Source organism: Kogia breviceps, chromosome 2 (genome assembly GCF_026419965.1).
Source record: "Kogia breviceps isolate mKogBre1 chromosome 2, mKogBre1 haplotype 1, whole genome shotgun sequence".
Taxonomy (NCBI): domain Eukaryota; kingdom Metazoa; phylum Chordata; class Mammalia; order Artiodactyla; family Physeteridae; genus Kogia; species Kogia breviceps.
In genome coordinates, this window is record NC_081311.1 from 96,216,530 (window position 1) to 96,234,418 (window position 17,889).

Genomic DNA, 17,889 nt, shown 5'->3' on the forward strand with positions numbered 1-17,889 from the left:
GAGCAATAAAATAAAAGGCTGCTTCTTAGGCATGGGGGTTGCCAAAAGAGCCGATTCCCCTGTCTCCTGACCCTGCGCCCGGCGCGCACGCACTCGTAATCCTGCATTTCTCCAACAAGTTGTTTATGGAGTTGCCTCCCTATTTGTCTACACCCCGAAATCCAACCCTCCTCGGTCTCCTTTGCCCGTTCCTCGGTCCTGGCCTGAAAGAGGGGGAGGGGATCGGGTGCGGGTTGGGGAGGGCGGGCCGGACACGCGGGGCCCGCGCCGCGGCGCCCCCTGTCCACCAGCGGCCGCCGCCCCCGGATTATTTATCCGCAAAGTCCCGCGCGCGCCTATTGGGCCGAGGCCCGGGTGTCAGCGCAAGTCCTGGCTCGCCATTGGCCCCGCACACGTGCGGCCCTGACTCACGTGCTTCCGGTTTGAAGGCAAAAAGTGTGCCTGGGTGATTTTTTTTTTAAGCGAGAGAGTTTGAGCAAAGATCCGAGCTGTCAGAGATTTGAAAAAAAAAAAAAAAAAAAAATAGGCAGCCCCGGCGCTGGCGGAGACGCGCTCTCCCTGCAAAAAAAGCAAAGGCGATTAAAGGCGCTGCCAGCCTCGCGCTCTGGGCACAGCTGAGCGTGACACTCGGGGAAGTCAAACCCCTCAGTAGTGCCTAGGAAGATGGCTAGACTTTAAAGACTATTTTTTATCTTTAAGAAAAAAAAATCTTGGAGATTTTTTCTTTTTTATTGCTTTCTTTTTCCTTTCCTTTTTTTTTCGTCTCTTTTTGGCCGTGGCTTACTCCCCATTTAAAACAAATCATTGAATCTGGTTGCAGAAAGAAAAAAGAAATAGCCAAGTGTCTCCATATCTGGATGTCTACAAATTAGAGGGAGAGACAGCGAGATCTGCTCGATAAGAGCGAGCGATCCAGGCCAGGCGCCTGGGCTTTTCTTTCTGCACCCGCCCTGTGCCTTCGCTGGGGCTTCGCCGGCCTCCTTCCTCCGCGCACCCCCACGGGCCGCTGGCAAAGTGGGGTGGGGAGCGAGGCGGGGGGGGCGGGGGCCGGCGCGGCGGCCGAGGCGGCGGGGCGGCCGAGCATGGAAGAACAGCAGCCGGAACCTAAAAGTCAGCGCGACTCGGGCCTCGGCGCGGCGGCGGCAGTGGCGGCGGCGGCGGCCCCCGGCAGCCTCAGTCTGAGCCTCAGCCCCGGCGCCAGCGGCAGCAGCGGCAGCGATGGAGACAGCGTGCCGGTGTCTCCGCAGCCCGCGCCCCCCTCGCCGCCCGCGGCGCCCTGCCTGCCGCCCCTGGCCCACCACCCGCATCTCCCCCCGCACCCCCCGCCCCCGCCGCCGCCGCCGCCTCAGCAGCAGCAGCATCTCGCGGCGCCTGCTCACCAGCCGCAGCCTGCGGCCCAGCTGCACCGCACCACCAACTTTTTCATCGACAACATCCTGAGGCCGGACTTCGGCTGCAAAAAGGAGCAGCCGCCGCCGCAGCTCCTGGTGGCGGCGGCGGCGGCGGCCGGAGGAGGCGCAGGAGGAGGTCGGGTCGAGCGTGACAGAGGCCAGACCGGCGCAGGTAGAGACCCTGTCCACCCGCTGGGCACGAGGGCGCCAGGCGCCGCCTCACTCCTGTGCGTTCCGGACGCGAACTGTGGCCCACCCGACGGTTCCCCGCCAGCCACCGCCGGCGGAGCGGGTGCATCCAAAGCTGGGAACCCGGCGGCGGCGGCGGCGGCGGCGGCGGCGGCGGCGGCCGTGGCAGCGGCAGCGGCAGCAGCAGCGGCCAAACCTTCGGACAGCGGCGGTGGCAGTGGAGGCGGCGTGGGGAGCCCGGGAGCGCAGGGTGCTAAGTACCCGGAGCACAGCAACCCGGCCATCCTGCTAATGGGCTCAGCCAACGGCGGGCCCGTAGTCAAAACTGACTCGCAGCAGCCCCTCGTGTGGCCTGCCTGGGTCTACTGCACGCGCTATTCGGATCGTCCGTCCTCCGGTGAGTACCCAGCCCCAGGCTGCGCCGTGCCTTTCGGCTCCGCGGACGCCGCCCCTAGAACTCTTAGCCTCCGGGTTGGGGAGAGCATGCCGGATCTCGGGCGTTCTCTTCTCTCACGCCCGCTTCCTCCTCCTTGACCTCGGTCCCAGTGACAGTCGAGCGTTGCACCCAGTTTTGCGCTCCTGGGTTCTGCGGCCACCTCCCGGGAGGCTACAGCTCATGGCACGGGAAGCTCGAGCCTTCGGTTTTGAACTCCGAGCCCTTCCGGCCTTCTTTGTGTTTTACCTTTATTTTTATTAGGAAAGACACAAGCAGTCATTGCTTTTCCGTCCAGGGAAAGGGGTTTTTAGAATCAGCGAGAAGGTGGGCCTAGAAATCTGGGTCTGAAATCCCGCCAGCCTCGTCCTGCGGAGGCCGAAATCGAGCAAAGCTTTGATGAGAGTAATATTCTTCACTCTGTGCTCTTACAGACACAAACACCGTATCGATATTTTCTGCGGAGAGCTCACTTGCATAAAGATAGATTTAAGGAGACACAGGAAGAGAGAGAAACGCGTCAGATCGCTGTCCCTCTTTCCCAGGTCGGGTAGCCAAGAGAGTCTGACCCGGGTGGGTGGAATTCAGGGAAGGGCGGTTGCCGAAACGGTGGGTGCCGAGAGCCCCTGGCCCCTGGTTTTCTAGAGCTGACAGACAGTGGGAGAGAAGACAGGTCAGGCTCAGGTCAGAAAGCTGGGCCGAGGGCATGAGAGCCCCCCTCCGGCCCAGCTTCTCCGAAGCGCGCCTCACACATCCTCCCGCCCTGCCCCTTCCTTCACTCCTTCCTTTCGCACGTCTGCCAGATAGCAGATTGCTGTCAGCCATAGGCCAGTTTTTCTCCTTTCGGCCCCTTACCCACATACTCCTTGCGCTTCGAGAACCCCAAGCTGAGACCTACTGTGGGACAGCCGCTAGGCCCTGGAAGAGGAGGCTGCGGCCTGCCCGCCTCCCCGGACTGCAGCTCCCGGGAGACCGGTGGGCGCCACGAGGAGGGCGGCAGGGGTTCTTGGCCTCCGATTGGGGTTCCGGCCACCTGGGTCTGGCAGGAGGCCGGGCACGGTGTAGCGGTGCGCCGCTCTACTCTGGCTGGTCTCCGCCTCCCCACCGCTGCCGGCTGGGCGCAGATCGATGCGCGCTATCAGCCCCCGCCATCTCGAGCCCCGTTATTGACACGGGCTCCCTGAACCTCCGAAAAGCTGCTTTGATTGACTCGCCTGATGGATAGAGTGATTGAGCTGTCAGGCCGTGAGGCTGGGGCTGGCCAGGAGGCTACGATTTTATTACAAGTGTTCCTGCTTTTGCGCGCGCGCGCGCGCACACACACACACACACACACACACACACACACACACAACAGCAACAACAACAGCAACAACACTCTAACCACGTCCAGGACGCACAACGCGCAGCAGGGTCTTTCTGAGGATGTACACATTTCCTGGGCCATCTCTGCTCCATAGGCTAATGACTACAGTAAACCGAGGCCTTCCTCCCGTCCCACCCCGCCTCCCGGTGCTTTCTGCACCGGGCTCAGGAGTGGGCCTTGTCTTTGTTCTTGGCTGCTTTTCTTCTTACGAGCCTGGGGAGGCAGGGTGCTGGCTCCTTCTCCTGCATGGGCAGTTCAGGGAGACGAGCCCCAGCCCAGACTTGCAGGTCGGCCAGGCCTGGACTCTTTTGTCACAGAACAGCTGGTGACCCCAGCTCTGGTCTGCCCCAGAAGCCAGCTGCCCAGTTTACCCCTCTGTTGCTAGGTTTGGAGATGCCGGGGAAGACCCTTCTTCCAGACAGTTTTATAGGTTAACAGCCCTGACAGGGACTTCACTTGACTCAGGAAGCTCCCATAACCATGACAGGGCGCAGCAAGGAAACGCCAGGAGACTTGGGTGTGCAGGCTGATGGGCAAAGGTGCAGGCTTTAGAGTCAGCCTCCTCTTTTCCCTTTTCTCTTCAGGGCTGGGCTCCATAGCAGCCCTTTTCGCAGACTAGGTTCTGAGGGACACTTCACTTTCCTAGGAAGCTTTCCTGTGGCCTCTTCCTATACCCATCTTAGAGGCAAAGCACAGATTTTTGTCGGGAATGACCCACTCTCTGCGTTCCTCTGACCCTGTTTTGCTCGTGGATAAATAACCTTGCAAATAGATGGGCAGTGAAAGCAGCTCTGGCTTGCTTTTGTTATTCAGTCTTCAATCCTGAAATTGCAGCTTCTGTGTCCAAAAGAGAGATGAGGGAGACCTGAGTGTGCTGCTGGGTGCAGGAATGGGGAGGGCCCTCTCTTTCTTATTGGCACCATCCAAGGGACAAAACAGAGAACTCAGGGGCCAGGGCACGTGGGTAAGGCATACAACCGGGTGAAGGCCTTTTCTCCCTTTTCAGGGAAATGGGTGGCCAGCGTCTTCCTGGGACCCTATAAAGGGCTTCGTTTTAAGCCACAGGGACAGAAGAACAGGTCGAGCAGATGCTGAATACTTCGGAGCTAGACAGGTCTCTCACAGCGCCCTCCTTATGCCCTTGTTTACTGGAGTTAATAGCTACAAGCAGATGGGGTCTTGTTGTAGGTGTGTGGGTGTAGGTGCGCTTCTTGAGGAGGGGAAGAGGATTGGCTTTCAGGCTGGCGATTTCCCCAGGGCAATCCTGTCCTAGTGTCTTTACTACTCCAGTGTTGAGCCTCTTTTTATTCCGGGACTGTGAAGACAGCAGGCCCCTGATCTCCAACTCTGGGTTGGGCTGGATGGAGCTCCAAATATCTCTCCATCTTGGACTCTGTGATTTAAGCCTATCACACGGCTCTCCTGTGCTGAACTGGGCTGTGGGTGCACACACAACTTCGGCCAACTTGCCTCCGTGACTGTTCGGGCATCCCAGAGCAGAACCCAGCGACCCCAGTAGCCAGCCGATTGATCTAGGGGCTAGCGGGCGCGGGGGATAGGTGGGGGGCGGCGGCAGCGGGGCCTCAGCTAGCGCCCAGGAAGCGCAGGGCACGATCCCCGCTCAGCTCCGCAATTCTCACGGCTTCGTCTGCCCTCTTCCCCCTCCCCTCTGCCCTCCGTCCCCACCTCCCACCCGTCCCTCTCCGCCGCTGCAGGTCCGCGCACCAGAAAGCTAAAGAAGAAGAAGAACGAGAAGGAGGACAAGCGGCCGCGGACGGCGTTCACGGCCGAGCAGCTGCAGAGACTCAAGGCGGAGTTCCAGGCGAACCGCTACATCACCGAGCAGCGGCGGCAGACCCTGGCCCAGGAGCTCAGCCTCAACGAGTCCCAGATCAAGATCTGGTTCCAGAACAAGCGCGCCAAGATCAAGAAAGCCACGGGCATCAAGAACGGCCTGGCGCTGCACCTCATGGCGCAGGGACTATACAACCACTCAACCACTACGGTCCAGGACAAAGACGAGAGCGAGTAGCCTCCACCGGCAGGGGCCGCGCGGTCCGGCCGCCGCGCCCGCGCCCCCTCCTGGTACCGCCACCGCCGCCTTGCCGGCCCCACGTCCGGGGAGAAATAATCAGCGCAAAGGAGGAGGAAGGGAACAACAGGGAAAAGAGAGAGAAGGGGGTCCGCAGGACGGAGAGTTGCGTTGGAACGAGACATTTTTCCAAAGGGAGAAAGACTCGGACAGGTGCTATCGAAAAATCAGATCAGTTCTCTCTTCACAGTATAAGGGACGAAACTGCGAACTCCTTAAAGCTCTATCTAGCCAAACCGCTTACGACCTTGTATATATTTAATTTCAGGTAAGGAAAAGAATTATGTGTAGCGATCTCTATTTGCTGGACTTTTTATTAATCTCCTTTATTATTATTGTTATAATTATTATAATTATTATAATTATTTTATCCCCCGCCTCCGCCTCGCTGCCCCCGGCCCAGTTTCGTTTTCTTTTGAATGTTACTGCTTCTCCGGTGCCTCCCGCCCCGCATCGCTGGCCCTCGTTTCTCTGGGACTTTTCTTTGTGTGCGTGAGAGTGTGCTTCCTCGCGTGTCTGCCCTTCTCCCGGCCCCTTCTGTCGGTCTGTCTGTCCTGCCCCCCACCCCTTTCGTTTTCCGGAGACTTGTTGAGAAATACGACCCCACAGACTGCGAGACTGAACCGCCGCTACAAGCCAAAGATTTTATTATGTTCAGAAACCTGTAGTCTGAAATAAAGTGTACACTGTGCTCACGAGCGGCTGGCGGCCCTCCTCTTTGCGGGCTGGGGAAGGGCGAGGGCGCAGGCAAACGGCGGCCCGGCGCACAGCGCGCGCTCACCGCGCTGGGAGCCCCGGCGGCTCGGCCGGGCCTTTAAGATCCATCACCACACAACGAATACGGGGCTCCAGGGGGGCGACGTGACAGGGGCGGCCCAGACCCGGGGATGGCCCGGGTTTGGAGGGTCTGGAGGGACACTCTTGGTCTCCGATTGCCTTCAAAGGAGCCCAAAGGCCAGAAACCCCCAGTCCTGACTTCGGAAACACTGCCGGGCTCTTGGGCTGCTTCCCGCGCAGAGCCAGGACCAGCCCGGCTGCAGCCTGCTCTGGTTCAACCTGCTCCTGGCTCCAGCTTGCTTCTTTTCTTTCTCTGTCTTTTTTTTTCTGATGCGAGTTTTGCTGGAGGTTTTCTCCTCTAGAAGCAGAAGGCCTTCCCAGGGCGGGGCAGCGGTGAGGGGCTGCCTCCCCTCCTGAGCGAGGGGCGCCTCGGGCTGCCTGGACTTCCCTGTCTTCGTTTGGAGAAGTGATTTCGTTGACGAAACGGCTGGTCGAGGGCGGCACACGAGCCTCGCAGGGCTCGGAGCTCCTGGCTCCGTAAAACCGGGAGAGGAGGCCTGGATGCTGGGAAGCTATGCAGAGCGGCAGCCCCTCGGTCAGCTGCCGGGATCGCTCTGCGCCGCGACCTCCGACGTGGGCACAGGCCTGACTCGCCCCTAACCCAAAGCCTAAGCAGGGTCCCTTTCACAAACCCAACAAAGCCTGGCTTGCTTTCTGACCGAGCAGGGCACAGACACACGCCCCCCGGACCCCCAGGACCCCCGGACTTCATAGAGGGGAATGTCTGGACACTTGCCCCAGACGCTGGTGCCTAGCCTTCTTGGGTAGCCACTGGACCCCGCCATTCAGGGACCAGGAGGAGGAAGGAGAGGTACCTTCTTAACTCCCTTTGGTCCAGGATTTTTTCTGAATGGTAAATTCTGTTCTCTCTGCTTTCCCCTGTCTTCTGTAGTATGTATGTATGTACCTGTACTCGTGTGGCCAGATACGTAGGTGTCCTGAAAACCTCATGTGTATCTGTGATCACGTGTAGATAGATATTGGTGCATCTGAGTACCCCACGGGGTTTTGTGTATTCCTGCGTGTGTGAGCATTATGCGACTGGGTGTTCATGTCTCTGTAATTAGATGCACACTTGGATGTTTGTGAGTTCACAGTGTGTGTGCATGTGCTTATTTGTGTGTGCAGGTGTGTTTGTGCACACATGGGAACTCTGCTTCTGTGCTCTTCCCTTCGGTTTCTTTCTTGTTTGCTGGATTGATTTTGTGAGAAGTGGGAATGACCAGTCTGCCTTTTTTCTTGAAAAATTTCCCCTGATTTGGGCCTATGTCTGGGGGAAGTGACAGTGCTAGGTGCCAGGTCTAGGAAGCCAAAGGACCCTTGAAGTCCCTGATCAAGGCCTTGGGGGGTTGGGGTTCAGGGACCTGGAGTTGGAGAGCATATTTGACATTGCCATGGGTTCCCAACTTTACTGCAGTAAATCTCTTTCTTCAATTCCTTTCGCACCTTTCTGGGGTGTGTGGAGTAACCTCTGCACATAATAGGTGCTCACCCAATCCTTGAGTGAAGAGTTGGAAGCAGTGAGGTGGGTGGGCCCTTCCCTGGGGATGGCCCAGGTTAGTTGTTTTATAGTGGCTGGAAGTACATCCTTTACTTTTCTCGGGGAGGAGGATGCGGGGGAGGAGCCTGGAATCTCCAAGCTCTCTGGGGCTTTGGGTTAGGGGGTCTGAGACCTGAGGCCCAGGGTACCCCTTCCAGAATCCAGACAGCTCAGAATATCAAGAAGTTTCCCGGCCACATCCAGATTCGATGTTGGGGGTGCCCAGTTCTACAGAGAAGCTTACTGTTCTGAATGCCTGGAAACTGGGCTGCCCTTCCTTCTCCCTTCCTCAGTGTGACCCCCTTAGGGTACCTATGCCCCTCAAGATCACTAGATCCAGAGCCTGGGGCAGGGGCCAACTTGAGCAGCAACTCCAAGGAGCATCCTGTTCCTTGAGGCTCCTGTTTATCTCTAGCAAGAGATCAAAGCCAAGAGTTCTCTCTCTTCACCCTGGGGAAGAGGAAGGAGGTGGTCACCTCTCCCCACAATTATATTAGTAAAGTGTCTAGATGTGTCATTATTATGTAATTTGATTTCTGTCCCATTATCTCCTTTTATTTTCCAATCTCTATGGGTAAATAGAATTTTCTTCATTTTTCAGAGGAGGAAACTGAAGCTCTGAGAACTTAAACAATTGGTCCATGCCTCCTCTGTGCCCCTGTGTCTTCCTCTTTGTCACATCTACTCATTACAACTGCCTTTTTCTCAGGAATCTGACCAAGGCCCTGAAGTCATCGTCCAGAATGACTTCCCTATCTTCTCTCACTTTTCCTTATCCCCACTGGAAAATCCTCCTGATTGGGGCAGAGACGAGGGAAGGGAGGACTCTGGTCATAGCTCTTTTGTGCACCCCTGCTAAAAAAAGAAAGTAATAATAAACATAAACAGGCATCGATTTCTCTGATTTATGGGGCTGGCTTAGCCAGCTGCCGGTGTATTAAAGTCTGGGGCTGCATCAGAATAAATACTGGAGTGTGCTATCCCAACTTCCTCATTTTCTACCTTTTTTTTTAAGAGTGGATTGAACCATAAACTTAAATCTTCCTCAGCCCAGGAGGAAATACACACTAGTGAAGTCTAAACAGTATTGATCCCTGGCTCTTTCTGAGGGCAAAGGTCTCTGTTTTCTTCCTGGAAACTCCCTTTCCTTTGGTAGGGTCAGGAGGAGGAGTGGATGGGGATGGACTAAAGAAGGGGTATTTGGGTGTGTGGGGCTGCGTCGTAGGTCTGTGTTAGCTTGTGTGTTTGTGTGTCATATTGTGTGTGACCATTCATATAGGGGTGGTATTGAGTACATTTATTTAGGCTTGGGATGTGGAAGTGTGTGTTTTGAGTGTATGGGTGCCGATAGTGATTGTTTGGTGTTTGTGGGTGTGTGTATATATGCCCAGTTCTCTGGCCCTCTAGGCCAGGCAGCCCAGGGTACAGAGAAAGAGTCTCCTGCTAGCTTACCGCCTACCAGGCCCTCACAGCCCTGTCACCTGTGACAGGGCTTCCAGAGATGATATTACCAGGGAGCCCACAGTGCCCCAATGCCCTCAGTAAAAGGGCCTAACTGCAGGGGTAGAGGTGAACCTGGCTGACTCCAAGAGGCTGAGGCCAAGGCCAGGGTCAGGGAGGCCCTCCCCAGACTCCTTGCCCCGTGAAGGTGTCTGCTGTGGCTTCTCTGGGGGTGGGGGGGCATCAGTTCCTCCAAAGGTGTCCTTGCTTTTCCTCTTCTTGAAAGCCATTCCTCTGGCAATATAAGCACCCCCTGAAGCAGCCCTCTCCTAGCTTTGCCTCACAGCCTGGGGCCCGTTTTAATCTGGATGTCATCATGGGTTACATTGGAAATCCTGTTCACTCCATCTGGGGGGAGGTGGCAAAGTACTGCTCCATCCCTCACACACACCCCCCCCCCCCCCCCCGGGACTTCTGCAATCTCTGGCTTTGAACCCAGGTGAAAGGGTTGTGGAAACCTGTGGAAAGGGGCAGGGTTGGGGACTCTTACCAGCCCTCCGCTCCTCCCCAAATGACTTAGGCCAGTCACCTAATGCAGTCCTATTGTTGGAGGGGTCCTGAAGGGATTCTTGAATAAAAGGTCTCATTTAACTTGGGTGCAGGGCTGGGGGGGGGGAGTGAGAGGGTGGGATCTAGGAGGGAAAGTGCCTTTCAGGGTGTGAGAGCCTACAGGAAATGAAAGGCAAAATCCACACGTCTCCTCTGAGTCCAGTAAGAGCCTCAGTGTGTCGCTGAGCCGTAATACCAATGCACACGCAGCCACACAGAATACGTGCACACACTTCACCCATCCAGGTGCACAGAAATGCACTCACTCGTGTGTATACATGTACACATATGTAAAATATGTACACATATACAAACAAGTATCCATGGTCTGATATCTAGAGCTGATGTACAGACGTGGGTTCCTAGCAAGCACATGGCCATTGCCTGGGTAGAAGTTTCTGGCACACATTAATACATGGTCTAGGACTACACCTGCATGCCCCAGCTGGTGGGCTTTGCTCCTAGCCAGTGCAGGGACATTGTTCCCAGGGCTGGGGACATACCTGCCTGCCCCCTCCTTTCCATGGAGGCCACCAGGGAGAACTGGGGCTGATGTGTGTGGGTTGATTGTATGCGGGTGGAAAGACTGGGGTCAAGGCACCCCTTTCCTCTCCCCAGAGATAGCTGTGGCTGGCTGACTCTGGGCTCAGACACACATATGCTGCTACACCTGTCTCCATCCCTCCCTCCCTCCTGCCTACCCTGTACCTTCCCAGGTGTACCTCCTGGGGGTGGAGCAGGCCCAGAGAAGGAGGGGGCAGACTTCCGAAATGGATTTCTCAGAGATCTGGGTAAGTCCTGGGCCATTACAATTTGCTCCTTGAGCTTGCTTCTAAACGCAGCCTCTCCCAGAGATACCCACTCTGGAGGTGGAGTGGGTCCCTCCAGTCTGGGATTCTCCCCATCCATAGATATGGCGTGGGTTGCTGTGAGGACATTTGGGAAGATTTCAGGTTGCAATAATAGAAGACTCTGGGTCTGCAGAAAAGCAGAGATTCACTGTGGGTGCTCAGAGGCACACATCTTATTCCGAAGAGAGGATTCAGATCCACCGCTCCAGACTCAGGTTGTGGCTACAGGGCAATAGGATGAGGGGAGGAGCGCTGTGCAGGGGGAAGCAGTGAGCACAAGCCTCCCCCCCACCGCCCCTCAACTCTGCCAGGGGATGGGGTATAAACGCCAGCAACCTTTTAGGGATTAGCAACCAGCAGAAGATTCCTCTCAGGCCCCACTGCCACGCAAGCACAAGCACAGGGGTGATGGGAAGCACCATTCCGTCTGTGCTCAGCCTCCCCGTGGTGCCCGGAAGACCTGGACTGCTGGCACCCCAGGAACAGCAATGACGGCACAGAGGGGAGGGAGACTCCCTGTGGGTAAGGTGGAAGGAATCCAAAGAAGAGAGGCACCCACTGGTATTTACAATTCGGCAATGCCCACTGCGAGAGTGGTCTAGGGCCCTGACAGAGGCCAACCAACTCTGGCAGAAAGGCCCACAGTTGTGCCATCCCATGAAGGCAACGCAGTGGGGAACTTGACCGATAAAGCTCTGCTGCAGCTCTGTGTCTGCATGGGGCTGGAGTGAGGCGGCCCTTAAGAGTCCCAGTATCATCTGAGCTGAATATAATGTAGATACTGAAGAAAAGTAAAGCAAGTGCCAGCAGCCACCCCGGCAGGTCCCTCCCTGCCCAACACCCCCCTTCCCCCAGCCACTTCCACGTGCAGGACTTGTCCATTTGGTAGGGTAGAGGCAATTCAGAAGATGACACTCCCAGAAATTTAAAAATAATAACATAATCGCCATTTACTGAGAGCCAACGTCGCACATTGCTAGTAGCCATTTGACACAATTTACTTTATTCCACCTCACACACTCCTTTGAGGTGGATATTATCATCCCCATTTTACAGATAAGAAAAATGAGGTCCAAGGTCACGCCAAACCACATTAAAGCTTACACTGTAATTAGATGTCATAAAATTCCAGGGCGATTCCCACAGCGCACTATCAAGTTTCCACAGCAAGGAAACTTCGGCACAAGGTAGGGAGAGGCGTGGATTTGGGTTAAGGACTATTCTCTCTCTTCTGGAATCTTCAGTAGGACTAGTCCTCAGCTCTCCCCCTCCCCCTCCTCCCCTCCTCCCTCGGGCTAGTAACTCACGTCCGAATTCCTGCTCTCAAACCCCACTCCAGCCGGCTGGGTCTCAAGTTAGGCTCTCCTAGGAGGTTCCGATCTTCTCCCCATTATGATGACCCCCTCCACACACCATCAGCGGTGCCCACCCTCACGCCCTCCTCTCCCCACGGAGCCCAGGCTGGGTCAGCTGACGCAGCCCTCCCAGGGCGTCTTGTCCTCTGGTCTTACTCCAGCGGGGCGGCAGCTGCCTGGGCCCAGAGCGGTCCGCGGAGGGCGCGTCGCAGATGCACTTCCGGTCAGCGCAGTGACGGCGGTAGGCCCGCACTGCCCTGGCCAGTCGAGTCGGGCTGGAGATCGGGGCGCATCTGGGGCTCGCCCTCCCTCTAGAAACCGCGAAACCCCAGTTCTGCTGGTCCGGCGCGGGGCGCTAGTCCTGCCCACCGGCTCGTCGGCGACGCCGAGGGGAAGGCCGCCCCGGCACTTACTCGCGCCGGGCTCCTGGCCATGGACAGGGACCCGCGCCCCGGCCGCAGGCTCCGACGCTCCCCGCCCGCCCGCCCGGGTTCTCTCAAGCGACTGTCTTTGTACAGTTTCGATTTGTGTCTAGGCCGGGTTCGCTTTACTTTCGGTCATTTCCTATGGGCTTCCCGGCCTCCTGGCCCTCTGCTCCAAGGTTTCCGTTTTCGCTCCGGAGGCTGCCCTCCTGCGGCCAAGCCCTCTGGCCGCGCGGACCCGGCCTTCGCTGAGAGCGTGCCGGGGGCGTCCCTTTGGCTCTCTGCCTTCCGTCTCCTCTGGTCGCCAGCCCGGCTCCCAAGTTTGCTCCCCAGACTGCCTCGCTCCGCAGTTCTGAGCGAGGCCGGAGCGTTTCGACCTCCCGCTCCCCTCCCGGGGCCGGCGCGTGGAGACCAGCGCTGACCTTGAAGGCGGCCACGCTCCCCCCTCCCTCCCCTCACCGTGCTCCCCTGTCACCCCCGACCCCCCTTGACTCCGGGGCTACCAAGTCGTGGCCACTGGGGGAGCGCCCCTCCCCTGGCGGTAACGCGCAGCAGCTTTCAATCTGCGCTGCGCAAACCGTGTCTCGGAGCGGCCGGGCCTGGGGTCAAACCAGGAAGGAGGAGGGGTGGACCTCAGGGCCGTGGAGACCCGACTTTATTTGTATTCTTTCAACTTGTCCTGAACGGTTAGACGAGGTGCGCTCTCGCGCACACCCGCTACGGGGATCCCAAACCCTCGCTGGCTCGGCTGCCCGGCTCGGCCCGCCCGCTCGGCGCCCTGAGCCGCCCTGGCTTCCGAGGGCTGCGGCGCCTGCCTCCTCGGTGCCTGGCTGGGGCGGACCTGGCTCGCGAAGGGCCGCCACCTGCATTTTCCCGGACTAGGTGAGCGCCTTCCGAAATTCCCGATGCGGGATCGTTTTCTGGGGGGCGAGATAAAAAGTTGCAGCCGCAGCAGCAGCCCTGCCCCCTGCCGCCTCTTCCCACAATAAAGACCCACCTTTAGGGCGCAGACTTTTGCCCACCTCCCCTTTCCTTCTTTTCTGGAGATATTTGGCCAATTCGCTTTCCTAGGCACAGCTGTGGTTTCCCGCTCGGGTTAACTGTCTACTTGGAATTTCTTTAAAACTAGCGCAGTCAACTTGCCCTCGATCTACGTCTTTTCTGGGCGGCGCCCACCCAGGCCCTGCGGAGCTTCCAGAAGGGCGCGGCCGGCAAGGCGGGCGCGACAGTGGCCGAGGCCGGGCTGGGACGCGGTCGTCGATCCTTTGCTCGATTTCCCCTGCCTCCTCCCTCAGCAGATTGAGCTCTGGCCTTCACTGCTAGTGTCCCAGCTTCAGGTTGGGTTCAAATGCGCTGTTCTCAGCTGGCGGAAACCAAGAGCTCCTTCGGGAATGGGGACGAAGATCCCACCCCTGCAAGGACGGCCGAACCCTGTTCCCTGCTCATCGGGCCTCGGTTTCTTATCTGTTCTCCAGAATGCCCTCACAGGGCCGACCTCACTGGAGATGCAGAGTGCGAAGTCTAGCGTTTGTGGCTTGGGGACTGGCACGGTAGTGAGGGGCCCCGGGTGCCGGGTGAATGTAGGGGAAGGGGAGTTGGAAGGATATAGCCTGCTCCACACCCCTTTCATTCAGCTAAAGTGAACAGAGTTCTCTTTCGGGGAGAGAACTGCTGGGGGCCCTCGGACAGGTCAGGACCAGGGGATTCGAGGTGGGGGAGATTCTGAGTGTTCTGTGCACCCCACGTGCAAACTTGGGCCCCAGATAGAAGCGGCCACGGGCTGAAAGTAACCAGAGATGCGCGGGGTTCTGGGGAGGCGCCACCACAGCTGACTCCTGCCTGCCCTGAGAAGAGGACGCCTCTGCCCCCAGTCGTGGCAGGGCCGCCATGGGGAGTTCTCACTTTCCTTTCTCCAGGACAACCGGTCCCGGATCGCTCCCTCTCTGGGCTCCCCTACCTCCTCGGTTACCCCGGAAGAGCTGCCCGCATTTGGATTTGGCCCACCAATCCAAGCAAGTCCAGACCTGCCTGGGGAGGCCAGGGAGCAGCGGCCCTCCCTCCTGCTTCTCGGGGTGGAGAGGGGACCCCTCCCCTAGAGACCCTCTAGAGCCAGAGTGTTGATGATCATTACTTTAAATTAAAAGTCCCCTTTTTTCTTTCCGTCTAAGCCCCAACTTAGTTTCAGAGAATGAAGCAAGCGTGAAAGCTCTTTCATGGAGATTACCGATGCTTCATTTATTCCCGCAAATGGCAAACACGGCCCGCAAAGCCTGAGCAAGCGAGCTCCTTGTCCCGGATTCTCAGCCGTCTCCGTGTTCACAAGCTCACTTGGCTGTGAGACGGCCTCGTCGGGGAAAGCCCCTACAGTGGGCTTACCTAAGGAAGAGAAGAGCTGTTTGCTGGGGCTGCGGACAGCAAGCTCCCCCTGGCTGGGGTCAAGACCTAGCTACAGACCCCTGACTTCAGAGTTGAGGGATGTGAGACCAGGGGAAGGGGGGTGTCCAGAGTGTCACCCTTGAGGACCCTGCCATGTTGTGGATGTGGGCGGGGGGAGACACTGCTATCCTCACTGCCGCACCTCCCTTTTCTATTTACAGTGGGGTTTTTTGGAACTTGGAGTGCACTGCAGGAGAGAGCCAGGAGACCCAGTACCCACTCCTGACCTCATCACTTTTTCATTCCAGCCCTACACTAGCCCTCCCTGACCATGCTTGGCCAAGAGCTTGTGTCCACAGTGACAGTTCTCTGGCCACAGTTTTATTCTGATGCATATACATAGCCTCAAGGGCAGGCACTCCCCTCTGGAAAGGGTGGGTCGTTTTGCAAGTGGATCCAGAGCCTTTCTACCTTTGGTGTCCAAAACTCTCCTAGTGGCCCGGTGGTTGCCTCCTCCATAATCAGGGATTCTTTGGTCATTTCACAAAGAGGCAGTTGGAAGGAAGTGAAATGACCTCGAGGTGACAGCGGGTGGGGGAATGATAGAGGGTTCTTATTCTTTTGAGACAGAGCAGGGAAGTTTGAAGAGGAAAAAGTATAAACTACTAGAAGGAGAATTTCCCAAGTTCAGGCTTAAATTCCTTTGTGACACTGTGTTATTAACTGCAACACAGTGGTGGACCCATATTCCAGCTCTCCCACGCTGGGGGCCCCTCCAACACAAAGGCTATTGTTTGCAAGGGGAGTGGATAACCAGGAGGGACCACCAGCCCTTCTTTCTCTCACCTTATCCAGCTCACAGGTTGCAGGGAAAGTGGAAGTTAGCTCTGCTTTTGTTTTAGAGGGGTTTGTTTTTCTTAAGGCGCTCTCTTATGGAAGTGTGTGTGCAGGACTTGCTCTGGGGTATCAACACAGACCAGCCTGGAATTAATGCAGTTTCCCTTATTAGATGGCTAGTGACTTGTCTATAGCTTGCAAGGGAGTCAAGCCCATGTAGTTGTCCTTTCTGCCTTTAATAGAGGACGACTCTTTCACCACAAAGGTCCTCAGTGGCCAAGAGGGGCAGTCTAAACAGATCTTTGAGGGCCAGGTCACCCCGCAGAGCCTGGGGAGGTTCCACTGATGCAGTGAGGGAAGGCAGGGCTAGCTGGGTGGGGACTGGGTGCGACAGGAAGTTGATGTGATCCCACCGCACTAAGTCAGGGAAGGAGGAAAGAGGGCTTGCTTCTTGCATGAACAGTTGCCAACTTTCATTAATTCCTCAGTCATTTTAAGGTGAAAGCAAACACCAAAAATCTCTAGTGCCCATTCTGGATTGATGGCCTGTAAAATCAGATGAGGAGGGGACCAAAGAGAGAGTAGAAGTGTTCCGGAGTCTTCAAGCTTTCTTTCAAATCTAGAGGGGTATTTTTGGTTGTTGTTTCTACCTATCCCCCACCGCCCCCCCGCTACCAAATGCCTGTAGTTGTGGTCAATGAATTGAAAACTTAGAAGTATTCCTTCACGAACAGAGGTTGGATTCTAATGATGACAGACATCGGAGGGAAATCCTCTGTTGTGTCCGGATCAACTATTCAATCGCTCAACCTGACTTGAGTCAAGGGCCTGTGTTGCCCTAAGGTGGGCAACAGTGGGCCGCACTCTCAGTGTCCCAGGTTTCCATGTAGGTGTGGTACAGCCCAGGTTTCCAGATTAGCCGAATGAATTCCTGAAGGCTGGCTATTTGGAATATTGTAAACACAATCGGAGCCCATCTCTTAATTGTAATAATGTCAGAGGCAATACCTGTGGGGCTGTTTTTGGTTGGTTAACTTAGCTGAATTTATGATCTGTGAAATAGAAAACAAAGGCAGGTTTAGATGCACTTACCTTAGTTTATTATGTCAGTAGCTTCAGGAAAAACAAATTATTTCCCTACTTTTACCACATAGATCTATTCCAGTTAGTAGAGTAAACCACAGATTTACAGAATTTAGATATTATATTCGATTTTCCTTGATACTTTCCCTCCTCATCCTTGTACTTGTTCTCAGGGGCTATCGACACACGTGCCTGAATTTTTGGTGGATTTTTCTGAGAAATATGGTTGTACGGAGAAGTCTCGAATAGTTTTCAGAGGTGTAGACTTGAGTTTGGAGCAGGGCATTTAGAGCTGGGATCCAGGGTGACTCCTGGCATTCTGGACGTCATATAAAATGTATGAAGCTAGAGGGGCATCGTTGAAACGATTCCAGGTCTGTTTGGGGGCAATATTCTTCAGAGTTATTATTAAGAAAAATACTTTCTTCAACATAAGCATCACATTTCTGTATGGGCAAAACTTGAGCAGAAATTTGAAACATCCGACTGGGGACATTTTATGTTAAATTGCTTGCGGTAAGTTCACCATTGCAGGCCTAGCCCTTGAAGTTTACATTCTTGGAATTCTAGGACTCTTCCTGGGATTCTTTTAGGAACAGTCTATACATGTAAACCAGTTTAAGTAAAAATGACACAGTGAAGAAGTCAAACAGCAATGTGATTGTTTAAACTGCTTCCTCACCTTGTCTAGCCCAGACTATGGCAGGTCTAGAGAAGGCCTGTGGCCAATCCTCCTGCAAAGTGTACCATATGCCCATGTCCCTAACTTCCTAGAATTTGGTAGGGTATAGGTAAGGGACAGACTAGGGGGACTGATACCCCAGAACTCCCTTTTAAAATCAAGTGAATTTACCTCTAATGAACACCTTTCATAAAATCCCAGGGTGTTGACTCCCAGGGGAGGAATTCAGAGCCGGCCTTTGAGTGGAAAGATGACTCGTGCCTTGTTTCTTGTTAGTTGTTCCTTTTAGGCCCCTCATGAATGTGTACACATTTCCTTCAAGAGGTTAAGGTGCTTATGTAGAGGCTGCACAGGAACTACTTCAACCTAAGGGAAAGCCCCTTTTT

At 55.8% G+C, this 17,889-nt stretch overlaps 1 protein-coding gene across 1 annotated transcript; it reads left to right on the forward strand.

Annotated features, from left to right (window-relative positions):
- The first annotated feature begins 1,082 nt into the window (after positions 1-1,082).
- EN1 (engrailed homeobox 1) lies at positions 1,083-6,166 on the forward strand. The gene is made up of 2 exons (XM_059052082.2): positions 1,083-1,977; positions 5,095-6,166. Exons 1-2 carry the CDS (start codon positions 1,083-1,085, stop codon positions 5,409-5,411), a joined length of 1,212 nt encoding a protein of 403 aa, XP_058908065.1. The 3' UTR covers positions 5,412-6,166.
- Positions 6,167-17,889: the final 11,723 nt, after the last annotated feature.

Bases quoted from the DNA above. Each gene is read 5' to 3' on its own strand.
- EN1 (XM_059052082.2), top strand. From the start codon at position 1,083: ATGGAAGAACAGCAGCCGGAACCTAAAAGTCAGCGCGACTCGGGCCTC. The intron at 1,978-5,094 runs GTGAGTACCCAG...CCGCCGCTGCAG, and splicing joins TTCGGATCGTCCGTCCTCCG to GTCCGCGCACCAGAAAGCTA.